The 19,923-nt window shown below is 60.7% G+C and overlaps 1 protein-coding gene across 1 annotated transcript in view; it reads right to left on the bottom strand.

The window, feature by feature from the left end:
* Window positions 1-10,855: 10,855 nt before the first annotated feature.
* Window positions 10,856-19,923, bottom strand: part of FOXO6 (forkhead box O6) — a 44,382-nt gene continuing 35,314 nt past the window's right edge. Inside the window, exon 2 of the mRNA XM_059488758.1 lies at window positions 10,856-12,857. Coding sequence (XP_059344741.1) covers window positions 11,439-12,857 — 1,419 coding nt within the window. The 3' untranslated portion in view covers window positions 10,856-11,438. The remainder of the gene's footprint in view (window positions 12,858-19,923) is intronic.

Below are 19,923 nucleotides of genomic sequence, written 5' to 3'. Positions count from 1 at the left end.
AAGGCTGCCTGTGCTCGTGTGGAGTCCGGCTGGCTGCCGAGGGCTGGGTGGGCTGGGAGGGATGGGAAGGAGCTGGGGTGGGCTGGGTGGGTGGTGGGGAAGGCTGAGAGGGCACTGGGAGGGCATTGGGATGGGCTGGGAGGGAGCTGGGGAGGGATGGGTGGGCTGGGAGAGCCGTGGAGAAGACTGAGAGGGAGCTGGGATAGGGTGGGTGGGTGGTGGGGAAAGCTGGGAGGGCACTGGGATGGGCTGGGTGGGCACTGGGATGGGATGGACTGGGAGGGCACTGGGATGGGCTGGGAGGGCACTGGGATGGGCTGGGAGGGCACTGGGATGGGCTGGGTGGGCACTGGGACGGGCTGGGTGGGCACTGGGAAGGAGCTGGGAGGGCACTGGGAAGGAGCTGGGAGGGCACTGGGAAGGAGCTGGGAGGGCACTGGGATGGGCTGGGAGGGCACTGGGAAGGAGCTGGGTGGGCACTGGGATGGGCTGGGAGGGCACTGGTATGGGCTGGGTGGGCACTGGGAAGGAGCTGGGTGGGCACTGGGATGGGCTCTGTGGGCACCGGGATGGGCTGGGAGGGCACTGGGATGGGCTGGGCGGGCACTGGGATGGGCTGGGAGGGCACTGGGATGGGCTCTGTGGGCACTGGGATGGGCTGGGAGGGCTCTGGGATGGGCTGGGCGGGCACTGGGATGGGATGGGAGGGCGGCCACAGCCACCCAGCCCTCGCACAAAGAGCTCACTTGCAGCTGCCTGGGCAGGGTGGGAGGTCCTGGAGGTCCTGAAGGTCCTCCTGCCCTGCCAGGGTCGGAGCTCCTGGAGGTCCTGCCAGGATAGGAGGTCCTGGAGATCCTGGAGGTTGTGCTGCCCTGGCAGGGTAGGAGGTCCTGGAGGTTCTCCCAGGCTATGAGGTCCTGCAGGTCTGGAAGGTCCTGCTGCCCCACCAGGGTGGAAGGTCCTGGAGGTCCTGCCAGGGTGGGAGATCCTGGAGGTCCTGCCAAGGTAGGTGGTCCTGCAGGTCCTCCTGCCCTGGCAGGGTTGGAGGTCCTGGAGGTCCTGCCAGGATGGGATGTCCTGGACATCCTGGAGGTCCTGCTGCCCCACCAGGGTGGGAGGTCCTGGAGGTCCTGCAGGACCAGGGTGGCACCCTGCCTGTGCTCTGTGCTGAGGAGCTCCTGGGGGCACAGGGGCTCTGCTCAGCCCTGCCTGTGTCTGCATTTGGCTGTTTCCCCCTCCAAAGGGTCTCTCCTCTTTGGGTAGGTGGGCACCCACCCATTCCTCCTCCCACCTCCCTGGTGAGGCTGGGACCACCCAGAGGGACCCACGTCAAGGCAGGGCTGTGGGTTTGGAGCTGCTTTGCTCGGGGTCAGGCTCCCTGTGCTCCCCACACCCCAGCCCAGCCCTGGGTGCTGCCACAGCCCACCCTCCTCTTTCTGGGAGATCAGAGGGGAAAAGCTCATCCCCTAAAAAACACATCCCATGTGGGTGTGGGGCAGGGGAACCTCCCTGCTCACCCTGCAGCACGTGGGGATGGGGCTCACACCCACCCTGGCACCTGGTGCATCTCCTGCAGGTGCAGAGCAGGGCTGGGGGCCCCAGCACGCTCCCAAGCCTGTCAGAGCCTTGGAAGGACCTCAGGGCTGGGCAGAGCTCCCACAGCACCCCCAGAGCTGCAGCAGCAGTGCCAGAGCCTGCACAGACCATGGACAGAGGGACTCCATCCCTGCTCCTGCCCCTGGCTGCAGAAACCCACACAGGGCGAGTGGGGACAGCCCTGAGAACGCTGGTGGGATTATTCCCTTTACAGTCTAACACTTGAAAACCGTTTATAGAAAAGGATTTAAAGCAATCAAAATAATTTCTTTGCATTCAAACCAATTATTTGTCCTTCTCTCTCCACATCACACACAATTCCCCATTTGGAATGAAACCGGATATAAAATTACAGTTGTGCTTTTAGTTTCTACATTGTCCCAGCTCCGGTAACTCTTGGACACTGGGGACACTGGTGTCACTTCCTCAGCTCTGAGCAGGCCTTGTTCCTGCTGGGACACAGAATTCCCACCTTCCAGGACCTGCGGCCTTCACCTTGCAGGACCAAGGGCTGTGTTTGGCATCAAGTGCACAGGGCAGGAGAGCCAAGGAACGTCCAGGAGAGCCAAGAACGTCCAGGAGAGCCAAGAACGTCCAGGAGAGGAGCTCCTGGGTTCCCAGCAGGGACTGAGCACCTGCCAGGTGTGTCTGCAGCAGACCCCAGCCTGGCATGTCCCCTGGCACCAAGAAAAGACCAGTGACAGGAGCCAAGGTGTCTCCTGGCATAGAGCTCTGCCTTGCCCACCTGGCTCTGGCCCCACAGGTCCTGCCAGGGAAGGATTTTTGAGGGTCCAGCTTGGTGCTGATGGGTTTTGGGGAGGAGGACTCAGAGGGCATCACCTGCAGTGCTCAGCACAGTCCCAGCCTGGCAGAGCTGCCTGCAGCATGCCAGAAAAGCTGAACCCCACAGAACCCCACAGAACCCCACAGAATCCCACAGAACCCCACAGAATCCCACAGAACCATGGGCTTAATCAGCAGCCAGAGTCCCTGCCCTGGGGCAGGCATTAAATCCTGGATTCCCCAGGAGCTGCTGCTGGGGCTGGGGCTGGGCAGGGGAAGGAAGGACAAAGCTCCAGCCTGTCCTTGGAGGAGGATGAAGGGCAGATGGAGGGGAAATGAGCAGGGAAAAGGCACTTAGAAGGGACTTCAGACAAGGAGCTGGAGTGCCAGCACATCCCACTGCCAGAGGGCTGGGTTAGGTGGGAGATTGAGCTGTGGCTGCCCCTGGAGCCCTGGCAGTGCCCAAGGCCAGGCTGGGCATTGGGGCTGGCAGCACCTGGCACAGTGGCAGGTGTCCCTGGGCTGCAATCAGCTGCCATTGAAGATCCCTTCCCACCCAAACCACTCTGGCATTCACATTCCTGAACCAAGGATGGAAACCAGCACCAAAACCCATTGCAGCAAATGGAGAAAGGAAAGGAAAGAATGATTGCCTGGCTGGTTCCAGGTGCCCCCAGTGCCATTTGCCACAGGGGGTTTGTAGGCTGGCAAGGCCTGGTTAGAGAGGTTTGGGCTGTGCCAGGGTGCCCAGAGCAGCTGTGGCTGCCCCTGGAGCCCTGGCAGTGCCCAAGGCCAGGCTGGAGCACCTGGCACAGTGGGAGGTGTCCCTGCCATGGCAGGGCTGGGATGGGATGATCTTTAAGGCCCCTCCCAACCCAAACCATTCCTCTGTTCAGTGATTAAGGCTGTCCTGAGCAGGACCAAATGCAGGGACACCTTTGCCCAGGTGTCCCCAGTGCCTTGCAGGGAGGCAGCACCTAGCCCTCCACCCCTGGGCACACCTGGCACTGTGCTCCGTCAGGACCTGTTCTCTGGAACATCCTGCCAACCCAGGGAGCTCAGATAAATATCTTGGCACGTGGGTTGAGCCTTGGACTGGCTTTGCGGATCCTCGACTATCAGAGAAGCTCATGGACTGGCTCCATCAGATTGGTTGTTCACCCCTTAAACCCCTTCAGAAGGTGAGTATACTCAGAACTGATACCATCCAGAGACTGAGACATCTGGCTGATCACACCGAGGTGAATGTGGGCCTACTCGAATCCCTTGACCAATTAATTCAGGAAGCAGTTAAGGAATGGCTTCATCTTCCTCCAAGTACATGTGATGCCATGCTGTATTCGAGTTTTAAGGTGGCAGTCTGGGTCTCAGGGACACCTTTGCCCAGGTGTCCCCAGTGCCTTGCAGGGAGGCAGCACCTGGCCCTGCACCCCTGGGCACACCTGGCACTGTGCTCTGTCAGGACCTGTTCTCTGGGACGTCCTGCCACCCTCCTGAGCAGGGAATGACCCCCAGAGAGCCCCTCTGCCCAATTATTGTGGGGGATGAGCTCAGTGAGAGCTCAGCAGGGATGGGCACAGCCCTGAGCCCCCTGTGCCCACCCTGCAGCTGTGGCACACTCAGCACCTGGTGCCAGGGGATCCAGCTGGAGCTCCTCCTGAGCTGGTGGCTCACCAAAGCCATTGGGGATGGGAGGAGCAGCAGAGAGATCTGAAATCATCTGAAATCACCCGCAGGGTGTGCGGGGCAGGATCAGCCACACCTGGGCAGAGCACACACACACACACACAGAGCCACCTCTCTGTGGGGACACCGGGCTGGGCACACCCTGGGCACACCCAGGTGCTCACAGGCTGGGCATGGAGGATCTCTGCACTTCCCAAGGTCTCCACACTTCCCCTGCTCACCTTTTTCTCTCTTTTTTGCTGGGGACAGGAAACCTTGTGTGTGTAGAACACTGGGCTGGGCACACCCCTGGCACACACCAGCACACTCCTGGCACACTCCTGGCACCCCTCTGGCACATCCCTGGCACACCCATGGTAAACCCCTGGCACACCTCTGGCACACCCAGGGCTGCAGTTGTGTTCTCACAGGCTGGGGATGGAGGATCTCCGCACTCCCCAAGGTCTCCACACTCCCCCATCACACCCTTTTCTCCCTTTCCCTGCACGGCACTGAAGGTTTCCTGGGCACAGCCCCTCCTGCCCAGCCTGCTCTCGCTGTGCCAGCCCTGCAGCCCATGCCCAGGGGTGCCAGGGAGGATGAGGAGCAGCCTCAAGCAGCTCTGCCTGCCCTGGTTTGGCTCCTCCTGGCAGCCCCAGGCCAGGTGGCTGGGTTGGTTCCTTGGGCTTCATTCAGCACGAGCAGCTTGTGCTGTTTCTCCTCCTCCCTGGGGTGGGCTGCTCATTTTTGCCCCACAAGACAATGCCCTTTTTCAAAACCAAAGAAATTCTAAAGTACATATGAACATATGGTAACATATATTGCAGGCTGCCTATGTGGCCAATTCTCTGTATGTTACCATATGGTGCCAAGTATTTAGCAAAAATATAACTCGACTGTTTCTCTTTCCATATGGGGATTCTTTTGCCTTAATTAATAACATTGAGCAAAAACTCTTTCTAAGGTTTCCAAGATTTCTGCTGGGGACTATCTTATGACAGACACATGCTCCTGAAGGCTTTGCTCCTGATTTGTCTGCACCCTTCTGTCCCTGTCCCCTTCCTCATGCTCCAGGGGCAGCTGTGGGGATATCTGGGAAGGGGATGCTGCACCCTGCCTTGGCTCCTGCCCCTGATGCCTCAGGTTTTGGTTTTTATGTTTTTCAGATTCTGCTTTAGTGTGTGGGTCTGGGGTTCATATGAGAGAATGGTGAGCTCTCTGCACAGATAGGGAGACAAAACAATTCCTCCTCTAGCTCCTGCCCCTGATGCCTCAGGTTTTAGTTTTTATATTTTTCAGGTTCTGTGCTGCTTTAGTGTGTGGGTCTGGGCTTCACATTAGGGGATGGAGAGCTCTGTGCGCAGAGCAGGGAGACAAAACAATTCCTGCTCCAGCTGGGGACCAAGGACAAATGATCCAAATCTCAGCCCCAAGAGCACAAACAGCGTGGGCTGGAGAGAGAAAAACAAGCAGGGTGGGACTGACTGGGCTAAAGCTGGAATGGGACAATGAACTGCAAGATGCAAATGGAGCAGAACTGGTCACAATGACAGACCCTGTGCCCGGTTGTGCATTTTGGGGCCATTTTGGTTCATCTGGGGTTCATTTTGGGACCATTTTGGTTCATTGTGGGTGCAGCCCTGGCTGGGCTCTTGTGCTGCCCAAGGTGGATCCATGGAGGAGATCCTTTCAATAAATCCCTGCTTTATTCTTTAGCTCAGTCTGGTCTCTGTTCTGGGTCAGCCTTCCCAAGGCATCATCCCCTCAGGGATAACTCAGTGCCTGTGGGCTGCATCCCTCAGGCTCATCCCAGAGCTAATGGAACCAAGGGGAGGTGCAGAGGGAGCTGGTGCAGCACAGAGAGCATTGGTGGCCACAGGGGCTGCTGTCTCCAAAGGGGCAGAAATCTGCACACTCTGCAGTTAAACCTCCCAAGTGTTATCTGCCAGAACAGAGAAATGTGTCAGGCAGCACTGGCAGAACCAGAGCACACAGCCTCAAGCTGCACCAAAGGAAATACAGGTTGGATATCAGGAAAAGGATTTTCACAGAAAGGTGATAAAGTTCTGGAATGTTCTGCCCGGGGAGGTGGTGGAGTCACCATCCCTGGGGTGTTTAACAAAGCCTGGATGTGGCACTGGGTGCCAGGGCTGAGTTGAGCTGTTGGGGCTGGGTTGGACTCGATGAGCTTGAAGGTCTCTTCCAACCTGGTCATTCTGTGATTCTGTGATTCTCTGTGATGCTGTCAGGACAAGCCCACAGCCCATGGGATGAGCCAGCTGTGTCCCTGTGGGATGGATGGGGTGTGAAGGGTCAGTGGCACAGCCCCAGCTGGCAATGGAGACAAATCTCTGTGGCTCCAGATGTGTCCCCCGTCCCTCAGGGATGTTCTTGCCATGCTGGCAGGGCAGAGCTGGCACAGGGCAGGAGAGATACAAATCCTACAGCATTTCCATACAGCCTAGAAGAATCATTACATTCCCACACTGGGTTACATTTTAAACCCTAAAAACTCCTCTTTGGGCCCCTTCTGTCAAGCTGGCAGGGTCTGCTCTGAGCCTTGGGCCTGTCTGCAAGCAGAGGGGATTGTTTGATCCAAAGGGGATCACCTTCAGCTGGCCATGCCATTGTTTTCCAGTTGTTCAGTAACTGAGGGATCTCAAAGCTTGCTTTCATTTCAGTCTTGCTCAGAGTTTCCGTATTCTCACAATCTTTTGCCAGGCAATCGTATTTATAAGGCTTTCCTGTTTCATCTTCCCCACCAGCTCAGCCCAGCCCAGCCTCTGACCTCTCCTGCCCAACCTCTGGCACAAATCAGATCCCACCCTCACAGCAGGCTGCCAGCCGGGCTCCCATGGGGGCTGTGGGCTGCTGGTGGCGTGGTGGCATTCAGAGATGGCTCTGGGAGAAGGTCAGAGCGTGCAGAGCAGGCACAGGCTGTCAGCACTGCTGAGCCGCTGCATGGGGACAGCCATGGATGCAGAAATGGGGCTGTGCTGGGACTGCCTGGGGGTGCCCAGCACGGGGGGGCTGCAGTGCAGGGAGGAGAACCAGGACCTGCCAGAGAACCAGGAGAAGCAGGAAATCATCCTGGAGTGCTGTGCCCAGTTCTGGCCCCTCAGTTTGGGAAGGACGTTGGGATGCCTGAGAACATCCAGAGGGGGCAACGAGGCTGGAGAGGGGCTGCCAACACAAACCCTGTGAGGAAGCCCTGAGCGAGCTGGGGGTGCTCAGCCTGGAGAAAAGGAGACTCAGGGGTGCCCTCATCACTGTCACAGCTCCTGAAAGGTGCCTGTGCTCAGCTGGGGCTGGGCTCTGTCTGCAGGCACTGACAGAACCAGAGCACACAGCCTGGAGCTGCCCAAGGGAAATACAGGTTGGATATCAGGAAAAGGATTTTTACAGAAAGGGTGATAAAGTTCTGGAATGTTCTGCCCAGAATTCCTAGAATCACTGGGTTGGAAGAGACCTTCAAGATCATTGAGTCCAACCCAGCCCCAACGCTCAACTCAACCCTGGCACCCAGTGCCACATCCAGGCTTTGTTAAACACCCCCAGCGATGGTGACTCCACCACCTCCCCGGGCAGAACATTCCAGAACTTTATCACCTTTCTGTGAAAAACCTTTTCAGGAGTTGCAGAGAGTGATGAGGGCACCCCTGAGTCTCCTTTTCTATGATGATTCTGTGGTTCTATGACCTCCACAGCCCAACCATCCCCATGCTCTGGGTGCAAGCTCAGTTCCACCAAAACCCCATTTTCCCCTTGGTAACTCTCCCATGTTCCCCAGTTTCTTTGGGGGCACCATTCCCCCTTTCAGCTCACACACACAAGCACTGACACCAGCAGCAGCCCCACCTTGTAATATTTAAAACAATTTTATTCATGAAAATATGCTGTACAATGCACTATACACAGTTCTTTACATTGCCACATACACAAACTCTAATAGCACAACCAAGAAAGTTACCATTGCCTACAATAAATGTGTGTGAGAGATGAGACCCTCCCCCCCAGTCTGTACAGTTATAAATACGAGGGAAACGGGCCCAAAACCGCCAGGGGAAGCAAACTGGGGGGTCCTGGGTGTCCCTCCACACTGGCTCCAGGCAGGGCAGGGTGGGAGCAGGGAGGGAGCTCCTGGTCCCAGAGGGGAATGGCTGATGGAGAGGATGGAGATCAGTGAGGTGGGATGTGGCTTTGCTGATTGCAGAGAGGGAACTCAGAGTGTCAGGCGGTGACACAAAGCCCTGGAGGGTGTCCCCTTCCCCACAGTGACAGTCACAGGGGGGCACAGCCATGCTAGCCACCCCCAATCCATCACCACCACCCACCCGGACACACAGCCCCACCTGCCCTGGTGCTCTGTGGCAGGGCCAGCTGTGCCACCCAGCCCTGCAGCCCCCCGGGGGTGCCCATAGCCACCCTGCCGCCCCTCGCCCCGCAGGGCACTGAACACACGACTGACTGACTGACTGACTGACTGACTGACTGACTGACGTTACCAACACGACTGCACCGCACACACGACAACCCCACGGTCACGAACCACGACACAGCTTGGCCAGGGGCCGTGCCCACGCAGCGGGGCAGGGGCACGGGGCGGGCACGGCGGGCACGGGGACAGCTCCCTCCAGTGCTGGGGACAAGGGACACTCCCCTCCTGTGCTGGGGACAAGGGGGTGTTGTACTGCACTAAGGGGACACTCCCCTCCTGCTCCTGGGGACACTTCTCTCCTGTGCTGGGGACACCTCCCTCCTGTTCTGGGGGCAAAGAGACGCTCCCCTCCTGCTGCTGGGGACAAGGGGACACCTCCCTCCTGCTTCTAGGGACAAGGGGACACCTCCCTCCTGCTGCTGGGGACACAGGGACACTTCTCTCCTGCAGTTTGGGGACAAAGGGACACTTCCCTCCAGTGCTGGGGACACGGGGACACTTCCCTTCCTGTGCTGGGGACAAGGAGATGTTGTATTGCACTAAGGGGACACCTCCCTCCAGTGCTGGGGACACTTCCCTCCTGCTGCTGGAGACAAGGAGACACTTCCCTCCTCTTCTGGGGACAAGGGGACACTTCCCTCCCGCTGTTGGGGTGGCTCCCCCATCACACTGATGGCCAGCCAGTGTCTGTGACACCGGAGGGGACTCAGGGACCCCAGCATGGGAGAATCCCATCTCCAACTGCCCGACTGCTGCTCGGCATGCTGGTGTGCTGCTGGATCTGTGCCTGGAGGGCAGATACCTAGAAGAACCAGGAGCCCTTTGCTTTCTCCCATTCCTGGACGTCAGACACCTGGAGAACCCAGGACTCCATCCCTGTCTCCCATTCCTGGAGATCAGACACCTGGAGAACCCAGGACTCCATCCCTGTCTCCCATTCCTGGAGGGCAGATGCCTGGAAAAGCCAGGACTCCATCCCTGTCTCCCATTCCTGGGGGGCAGAGGCCCCAGGTTGCTCCTGCCTCTGGGTCCCTCACACCACGTGCCGAACTGGGGGTTCAGGGGTTAAAGAGCCATTTGCAATCAGTTTCCAAGGATTTGAAAGATGCCTGAAAGGAGAGGCGGTGTTTATAAAAGGAACGCGGTAATGATCCTGACCAAATAATTCTTTTTTAAAAAAAGCATTCAAGAAAGATTATATATAATAGAATATATTAAATTCTGTACATGATCAAATAATGTAAACATAATTAATTAACTTGTAAGGATGTCTTTAGAGACCGTGCCTGCCGTGTGCCCTGGGTGAAGGTGGCAGTGGCACACTGGGCTCCTCTGTCACAGCCTTGTGGGTCAGGAGAGGAGCAGGAGGTGCCACCCATGGGTCCCCATTCCCTGACACTGTCCCTGTGGCTGGCTGGGACCCAGTTCTGGGGAAGGAAGAGCTGGGCTGGGAAAATGTGCTGGTTCTGTGCACTGACCAGGGGCCGGGGGTCACACAGAGCCTGTGGTGCCCAGGAGCAGAAAAGCTGAGCAGAGACCCCACAGGACACAGCAGCAGCTCCCAGCCCCTCCATCCTCTCCAGACCAGGTGCTCACCAGCCTGACCCCCTCCCAACCCTGCTGCTCCTGGCAGCTGTGTGGAATGGCTGGGACACGCCTGGCCCTCTCCTGCCCCACAGAATGGGGTCAGTCTGGGGTCCTGACACACAGCAGGACCATGTGTGAGTTGTGGTCCTCACCCCCATGGAGCCCCAGCCCCTGGCAGGTGGGTGCACCCCTCTTGCTGACAGCTCCTGGCACCCCAGGGGTGGGCAGTGAGACACTGGGACAGCCATGGTGGCACTGACCCCCCCAGGAGCCCCCGTGGCACCTCCCTGAGCAATGTGGGTCCCCCCAGCTTGGAGCAGGATGGACCCCACGCTGCATCCAGAGGCCTGGGCCACCACATCCCTCCCTCCTCACACACACAGAGCCCCTCCTGGAGGGTGGCCCACAGCACAGCCCCCAGCTTCCACCCCAACATCCAACACCCCCATGGCCAAGCCAGGATGAGCCATGTGATGGGACACATCACCCATGGCCTCTCTCCTCTCCCTAAGCTCGACCCTCTCTTCCTTCCAATGCAAAAACTCAATGGCAAAAGAGTGCATGAAATCAAATAAATACTTCCCCCTCCCCACCCCTGCGAGCTGCCCCTGAGCCTCCAGCCCAGGAGTCCCTCACTGCCAGCCCAGGGGTCCCTCACTGCCACCAGGAGCCCCTGGAGCGTGCCCAGCCTGCTCTGGGCAGGGGCTGCAGCTTCTCCTGCACCCCCAAGGGCTGCCAGGGGCTGCTCCAGAGCTGCTGGCTGCACACCATCACCACCCCCTGCTCACTGCTCGGCCAGGAACCCTGCCTGCAGCCACCAGGACACCCAGCAGAGCTGGCCTGGGGGGTGGGCTCAGCAGAGCTCCCATCTCCACCAGGATTGAGAGGCCACGAGCCCCCCCTTGCCCTGGGGCAGGGTCCCCACTCCTGACACTTCTGCCCAGAGGACTCATTTCCCAAGGTGGCTCAGAGAAGAGCTCTTCCCCAGGGGTCCCACAGCACCAGCCACCACCACTCTGTCCCCCAGCCCAAGGACAAACCCAACTGGCACCACGGGGCACTGGGACTGTCTAGAAAGGCTTTCCCTTCCTGCCACCACCCTGGATCTGCCTGGCTCCAGCTGCCTCTCCCTCCCACCTGCCCTGTGTCCTCCAGAGGATGCTGGCAGGACCTGGCACACCTGGGGCTGGGCGTCCTCCCCCATCTCAACATTTCACCCTCCGGTTTGTGTTTCTTGTTCGACCTTAAGCTCAGACCGATGGCTCTCGCCTATCTCAACAAACAAAGGCAGAAGAGAAAGGAAAAAAAAACAGTGAGTCTCAATGTTCCCCTGGTGGCTTCCTGGTGGCGAGCCCGAGCAGGGGCAGGGTCACCCGGGCACCCAGCTCTGGTTCGTGGGCTGCGGGCCCCCGGGCAGTGCGGGCACGTTGAGCCCGTTCTGCGGCGGGAGCGCCGAGTCGAAGTTGAAATCCATCTCATCGCTGTCCATAAAGTCATTGAGGATGATGGACTCCACGTCGCACTCCAGGCTCCCGTTGAACATGTCCAGGTCCAGGTCTGCTGGGAACCTGTCCTGGCCCAGCACGGGGGGGTGGACAGCCCCCGGGTAGGGGCCCTGCAGCGAATCCAGCAGGCTCATGTGTGCCCCTTGGCTATTGGCGTAGGGATGCAGGTGCCCGTGGTGGTGCGGCACGGCCGTCATGCTGCACGACTCACTGGGCAGGCTCATAAGGCTGACAGGATTGGCTAAGGCACTGGTGCTGACCGCAGGGTGGTGGCCGGCTGGTGACGGGTGGTACAGGGCGTTGCTCTTCATCAGAGAGCCCGGGTGGGGCGGGTAGGAGGACAGGGCCTGCTCTCCAGCCCCGCACAGCAGCGGGTTGTGTCTGTGGCCACGGGCCGGCACCATGGGGCTGGCCTGCGGCAGCGGGGGCAGCTCCCCCGGGACCATGCTCTCCTTGTGCGCGTAGGAGATGGAGGAGAGCAGGTCCTGCAGCGAGGCGTTCCTGTAGGAGCTGGAGGGCGAGAAGGTGGCCTGCTTGTTCTCCTGGATGGTCTGCATGGGCAGGCGCCGCATGAGGCCCATGGCCGGCTGGCTGTAGATGGTCCCGCAGTAGGTGTTGGAGGCGGCCCCCATGCTGGAGCACTTGGAGTTGAAGGTGAAGCTGGAGCTCCTCTGCCGCAGGGCGGCCGGGGGGAGCTGCTGCGAGGGGCTCATGCTGTAGCCGTCCTGCAGGTCCTCCAGCATGCTCTCCCCCAGGCTCTCGTTCAGGCTGATGGTGCCGGTCAGGTCGGTCAGCCGGGGCAGCTCCACGGAGCAGCGGGCGCTCAGGGAAGGAGACATGGTGCTGGAAGGGCTGGGGTACATCAGCGGCGACGAGGGGGTGCCATCATCCTCCTCCAGCTCGTCCGGCTCGTGGTTGGCCATGATGGGCGAGAGGCGCCCGCTCAGCGTGCTGGCCGTGGAGCTGGCCCGCGTCCTGAAGTCCGCCCAGGCGTCGTACTCGTCGCTGGCGTGGGACGCGGGGCTCTCCGACCACTTGGGCTGCTGGGAGGACGGGCTGTCCTCGCCGTGCTCCTGCGTCACCTGCAGCTGCTTCTTCTTGCTGGCCTTGCCCTTGATGCGCAGGAACTTGCTGTTGTTGTCCATGGACACGGCGCGCCGCCGCGGCGTCTTGCCCGTCTTGCCGCCCTCGGGGTTCAGCATCCACCAGGAGCTCTTGCCCGTGCCCTCGTTCTGCACGCGGATGAAGCGCGTGTGCAGGGACAGGTTGTGCCGGATGGAGTTCTGCAAGGGGACAGCAAGGACAGGGGCGGGGTCAGCAGTAGGGAGGGCACCCCGAAGGAAAGGGACACCCACGGGGCACTGTGGGACACCGTGGGACACTCGGGGTCCATCCCCCAGAGCTGAGGGTTTGGGGCTGGGAGAGCTCAGCTAGCGGGTCCCTCCCACATCGCACAGGTCACAGCCCCTTGCTGCACCTCCCAGCTCTGTCTGTGGCACAATTCCTGCCATGGCAGCTCCCAGGGGACCACCTTCCCTGGCAGGAGCCTGCAGAGGGACAAGGCGAAGAGGGAACGAATGCAGTGATGGGGTCAGGACAACACACAGGCCCAGGGCTTCGCCATCCCTCCCTCCCAGCTCTGTCTGTGGCACAATTCCTGCCATGGCAGCTCCCAGGGACCCACCTGGGCTCCATCCCCCAGAGCTGAGGGTTTGGAGCTGGGAGAGCTTGGCTGGCAGGTCCCCCCCCCACATCCCGCAGGTCATAGCCCCTTGATGCACCTCCCAGCTCTGTCTGGGGCACAGTTCCTGCCACAGCAGGTCCCAGGGACCCACAGCAGCCAGGGGAGCACCAAGGGGACCTTCCTTCCCTGGCAGGAGGCAGCAGAGAGACAGGGTGAAGAGGCAACAATGCAGTGATGGGGTCAGGACCACGCACAGGCCCAGGGCTTCTCTGCCCATCCCTCCCAGCCCAAGGACACCACGCAGCCAGCACATCCCACAGGATGCTCCCAGCACATCCCACAGGATGTTCCCAGCACAGCCAGCGCCTCTGTGGAGATCCCAGCCCGCTCCCCACCAGCTCCACAGACAGAGGGGCTCCCTTTGGAGGGGACTCCAAGCCCTTTCCCCTGCCTGGCATCACTCCTGATGTGCTCCCCTCCACCCTCAGCACCAACACCTATCCTGTGCAGGGCACATCAGCACCATCACAGCCCTAAACAACCTGTTAGCACCATGTGAGACCTTGTCCCCAAATGCCTGTGAGGCCAGCAGGGCAAGCGGGGGATTCCTCCCCTTGGCTCTTGTGAGATCCCATCTGCAGAGCTGTCTCCAGCCCTGCCATCCCCAGCACAGCAGGGACATGGACCTGTTAAAGCTGCTCCAGAGGAGCCCATGGAGCTGCTGCAGGGCTGGAGCCCCTCTGGAGCCAGGCTGGGAGAGCTGGGGGTGCTGCCCTGGAGAGGAGAAGGCTCCAGGCAGAGCTCAGAGCCCTTGCAGGGCCTGAAGGGGCTCCAGGAGAGCTGCAGAGGGACTGGGGACAAGGATGGAGGGACAGGAGGCAGGGAATGGCTGCCAGTGCCAGAGGGCAGGGCTGGATGGGATCTTGGCAATTGGGAATTGTTCCCTGGCAGGGTGGGCAGGGGCTGGGCTGGAATTGCCAGAGCAGCTGTGGCTGCCCCTGGAGCCCTGGCAGTGCCCAAGGCCAGGCTGGGCATTGGGGCTGGCAGCACCTGGCACAGTGGCAGGTGTCCCTGGGCTGCAATCAGCTGCCATTGAAGATCCCTTCCCACCCAAACCACTCTGGCATTCACATTCCTGAACCAAGGATGGAAACCAGCACCAAAACCCATTGCAGCAAATGGAGAAAGGAAAGGAAAGAATGATTGCCTGGCTGGTTCCAGGTGCCCCCAGTGCCATTTGCCACAGGGGGTTTGTAGGCTGGCAAGGCCTGGTTAGAGAGGTTTGGGCTGTGCCAGGATGCCCAGAGCAGCTGTGGCTGCCCCTGGAGCCCTGGCAGTGCCCAAGGCCAGGCTGGGGCACCTGGCACAGTGGGAGGTGTCCCTGCCATGGCAGGGGTGGGATGGGATGGGATGGGATGGGATGGGATGGGATGGGATGGGATGGGCTTTGAGGTCCCTTCCAGCCCAAAGCACCCTGGGGTTCTCTGTCACCTGCCTCTTGCTGCTGACATGCATCTCAAGGGATGCCGCCCCAGCTCCCTGTGCCTCAGTTTCCCCAGGAGAAAAAGCCAATATGCAGAGCCCAGGGAAGAGTCTGCAGCACTGAGACCCTTCCCCAGCTCTGCCCAAAGGCTCAGGGCTGGCCAGGGGCTGCTGGAGGCTCCTCCCCAGCCCCTTCCCAGCTGCAGGAGGGGCAGAAGGACGAGGAGGAGCAGGAGGAGCAGGAGGAGGAGGAGGAGGAGGAAGAGGGGAGAAAGTTTGGTGCTGCTGTGGTGTACAGTGGAATACTAATGAAGAGGCAAGTGAGCTCCAGCCTCATCTATCATATTATGTAATGGCTTACTTCTCTGCACTTCATTTATTTGGAGATTGCTCCCAGGCTGGCTCCTCGCCAGCAGCCACCAAATCCAAGTCTACAGAAATCAATCTCGCACTGACTGATTAAGCCGTGTTTAGAACTAATTGCTCCTTCGTGTGTGGGGAGAATAAATTACGGGCTTTAATTTCACATCTTTAAAATGCAACTGCAGGTATGGGCCAGCCATTAACCCCTTCCTGCATGGCTGGGGAGGGCACCCAGGGGGTGGTTGGACACAGCTGCCCAAGCAGGGCTCACCACCTTCCAGCAGAGCAAGTCAAGCCCCAGCAGGGAAAATCCCCCAACCCCTCTGGCAGCTCTTCTTAAGCCACAGGATGATCCAAACTCCCATCCCATCCAGGACCAAACTCCCATCTTATCCATCATCGGACAGGATGATCCAAACTCCCATCCAGGACCCAGCCACCGTTCCCAGCAGGGAGAGTGCCCCTGACCCTTCCAGCAGCTCTCCCTAAACCACAGGGTGATCCAAACTCCCATCCCATCCACGACCAAACTCCCATCCTGTCCATCACTGGAATGGAGGATCCAAGCTCCCATCCAGGGCCCAGCCACCGTTCCTGGCAGGGAAAATCCCCCTGACCCCTCTGGCAGCTCTCCTTAAGCCACAGGATGATCCAAACTCCCATCCCATCCACGACCAAACTCCCATCTTATCCATCATTGGACAGGATGATCCAAACTCCCATCCGGGACCCAGCCACCATCCAAGCAGCAGGGACAGAAGCACAGCAATGGTTGTCACTGTCTGGCAGGGCCAGGCCACCATCCAGCTCAGCCCCATGGTGCTGCCCTGCACCCACAGACAGTGGGGAGCTGGGGATGCCAAACTGGGCTCGCAGGAGTGATGCCCAGTCCCTGCTGGGCCCTGCCACAGCCACAGTCCCTCCCTGGCAGCACTGCCAGCCTGCCCAGCACAGCAGGCAGGAGATGCAGCAGCAGGGCTGGAGCTGCCATGCAGAGCACAGGGACAGGGGATGGGCTCTGGGCACGTCACAGCTGCACGGGGGTGACATTCAGCATCCTCCCAGCGCAGAGGGAGCACAGGACACCCCACACTGCCCGAGGCAGGGCACAGGGCTTGCAGGGTCAGGCTGCCCGAGGCAGAGGAGACGAGGAGAGGCTGCTGCTTCTCCCGCAGCCGAGCTTCATTAGGAGCCAGAAGCCAGCAGCAATTAAGTGCAAGGTGCAGCACACCCGGCTCTCTCCTCATTAGCACCCCGACACGCTCGGCACCACTCCCTGCCCTGCATCGCTTCTTGCAGCACCACTGCAGGGCTGGCTGTGCTCTGTGCCCCGCTGTGCCACCCTGCCTGTCCCCCTGTCACCCCTGCCCATCCCCTCTGTCCCCTCTGTCCCCCTGTCGCCCCTGCCCATCCCTGTGGCTCAGCCCCTCACTGCTAATCCTGCCCCACAGCCCCCGGTGCCCAAACCCCAAACAGCACTGGGCAAGGGCATCAGTCTGGGCTCAGAGCTAGAGGTGACACCCAGCCCCTGCCAGGGGTGACACCCAGCCCATGCTAGGGGTGACACACAACCTGTACTGGGAGTGACACACAGCCTGTGCTAGGGGTGACAGCCCCTATGTGACATAGGTGACAGCCTATGACAGGAGTGACACACAACCCATGACAGGGGTGACACACAGCCTGTGACAGGGGTGACGCCCAGATCGGGCCAGGATGACACCCAGCCTATGCCAGGGTGACACCCACACCGCGGACCCCCGCCCGGCCCCGCAGCTCAGCCGAGGGCACCGGGATGCTCTGTGGAGCACAAGGGCGGGCTGGAGGTGGGCCCGGGGCTGCAGGTGCGCCGGACCCCCTGCCCGGCCTGGCTGGCACCAGGGCAGGACGCGGCTGAGCCCGTGCCAGGCCGTGCCAGCTGCCGGAGGCTCTGCCAGGCTGGAAGACACCGGTGCCAGGGCGGTGCCCGTCTGCGGGGCCGGAGGGGGGGCTGCGGGCACCCACAGAGCCCCTCACCCCCCCCGGAGCCCTCCTCCGGCGAGCCTCATTGTCAGGGGAGCCGGCAGTGTGAAATCGGTCTGATTAGCAATTAGTGCCATTGTAACGGGATTAGCCGGACCCATTGTGCGCGAGAGTGCCTCGACTGTCAATGGGCAGCTGGCAGAGACGGGGAGGATGACAACGGTGCTGCGGGGGAGCTTCATCCCCCGAGGCCGGACTCCCGAAACGAGCATCGAGCCCCGAGATGAACCCCGGACCCCAAAACGAGCATTGACCCCTGAGATGAACCCCGGACCCCAAAATGAGCATCAACCCCCGAGATTAAGCTCAGGTCCCAAAATGAGCATCGAGCCCCGAGATGAACCCCGGGCCCCAAAATGAGCATTGACCCCCCCAAGACGAGTATGGACCCCAAAATGAGCATTGACCCCCGAGACCAACCTCAGACCCCAAAATGAGCATTGACCCTCGAGATGAACCCCGGGCCCCGAAATGAGCCTCAGACCCCAAAATGAGCATCGAGCCCTGAGATGAACCCCTGGCCCCAAAATGAGCATTGACCCTCAAGATGAACCTCGGACCCCAAAACAAGCATTGACCCTGAGATGAACCTCAGACCCCAAAATGAGCCACCTACACGGGTACCAAGCCCAGGACGGGCACTGCCCATGCCCACCCCAGCCTTGGGGTGCCCACGAGTGTTGGGGTGCAGGGAGTGGGGCTGAGCTCTCCCCTGCGTGCCCCGAGGAGAGCAGGGTGGGGGGAAAGGAGTGCAAGAACAGGAGCAGGCCCTGGGCAGAGAGGGGAGAGCAAACCAGGCGCTCTGGGGCCCTCCCCATGCCTGGCACATCCCTGCACCCTGTGCTGTCCCCACCGAGCTGCCACCCCTCCCCTATGCTCAGCACCACGTGTTTTCCACGCAAAACTCAACCCCAGCTGCTCCCCACACCTGCTCTCAGAGGTCTGTCTGTCTGTCTGTCTGTCTGTCTGTCCAGGCTGCTGGGCCACCCAGCCAAGCAGCCCGTTGGTTGTTATCTGGTGTGGGCTCAGCACTGATGGCAGGAGGAAGCAGGGACAGGGACAGGGACAACGGGTAGGGACGGCGACAAGGAAAGGGACAGGGACACAGGGACAGGGACAAGGAAAGGGACAGAAACACAGGGACAGGGACAAGGAAAGGGATAGGGGCAAGGAAAGGGACAGGGGCAGAGACAGGGATGGGGTCAGGGACAGAGAAAGGGGCAGGGGTAGGTTCGGGGATAGGGACAGGGGGACAGGGAGAGGGATAGGGACAAGGAAAGGGACAGGGAGAGGGGGACAGGGATAGGGGCAGGGACAAGGAAAGGGACAGGGAGAGGGGGACAGGGACACACATGGGGACAGGGCAGAGAGGGAGACAGGGACAGGGGGAAGCAGGGCAGGGGGAGCAGAAGCAGAGGGAAGCAGGGCAGGGGAAATCAGGGGGAGACAGAGGGAGCAGGGACAGGGACAAGGACAGGGCTGGGGGAGGCAGGAGAAGGGGGAAGCAGGGGGAAGCAGGGCAGGGGGAGCAGCCGCCCCCCGGCGCGGGGTCTGGCCGGCGGCGGCGCGTTCGGGTCAGCGCTCGGGCTGAGCAGAGCGGGGCTGACGCGCCGCTAATTGAAGCAAATGCCCATTAGAGCTGCGAGGGGCAGGTGGCTGACACGCGAGGAGCCCGGGGGGCACGGCCCGAGCATCCCCGCCTCCCCCCGGCGCCGCCGACAGCTCATTAGGGAGCGCTAATCACCCGCGGGGTGTGCGCTCAGCCCGGCACAGCTGGGCACGGCTGCTGCAGCCTGAACCCGCCCTGAGCACCCCCGGACCCTGTGTGTGCCATCCATGAAAACCCCTCTGTGTGCCACCCCTCTGAGTGCCACCCCTGAACACCCCTGAACCCTCCCTGAGCACCCCCGGACCCTGTGTGTGCCATCCATGAACACCCCCGGCCCTTGTGTGTGCCATCCCTGAACCCTCCCTGACCCTGTGTGTGCCACCCCACAACACCCCCCCGACCCTGTGTGTGCTACCCCTGAACAACCCCAAGCCCTGTGTACCACCCCTGAACACCCCTGGGCCCTCTGTGTGCCACCCCCGACCCCTGTGTGTGCCATCCCTGTGCCACTCCCAACCCCTGTGTGCCACCCCTTGCCACCCCCCGGCCCCTGTGTGTGCCACCCTCTGCCATTCCTGTGCCACCCCTTTGTGCGCCACCCCTGAACACCCCCAGCCCCTCTGTGTGCCACCCCTGAACCCCCTTCTGTGTGCCACCTCTGTGCCACGCCTGTGCCACCCCAACCCCTATGTGTGCCACCCCTGAACACCCTTCTGTGTGCCACCTCTGTGCCACCCTCTGTGTGTGCCACCCCTGGACAGCTCTGTGCCACCCCCGTGCCACCCCTGAACACCCCTGTGTGTGCTGCCGATGGATGGATGGATGGATGGATGGATGGATGGATGGATGGATGGATGGATGGATGGATGGATGGATGGATGGATGGATGGACGGATGGATGGATTAGGCCTGGTACTGAGTGATTTCAGTGCTGGGGAACACCTGCCTGGTCAATCCAGCTCCCACAGCCTGCACAAACACCCCCTCCTCGCCTTGGGCTTCTCCTGATGGGGCCAGAGCAGCCCCAAAGCTGCCCTGAGTGACACCTTCTCCAGCCACAGCCGTTCCCAGGCTGGGTCAGGACAGGAGGGGCCACCAGAGCTGGTCCAGCACAGCTGGCACAGGTCCCATCACCCCACAGCATCCCCCAAACTCTGTCCTGCCCCACCACCCCGAGGTCTGTGGGCAG

The sequence above is a fragment of the Ammospiza nelsoni genome, chromosome 25, assembly GCF_027579445.1.
Source record: "Ammospiza nelsoni isolate bAmmNel1 chromosome 25, bAmmNel1.pri, whole genome shotgun sequence".
NCBI lineage: Eukaryota > Metazoa > Chordata > Aves > Passeriformes > Passerellidae > Ammospiza > Ammospiza nelsoni.
The sequence above is the reverse complement of the archived record's forward strand: the minus strand, read 5'-3'. Positions and strand labels throughout refer to the sequence as shown.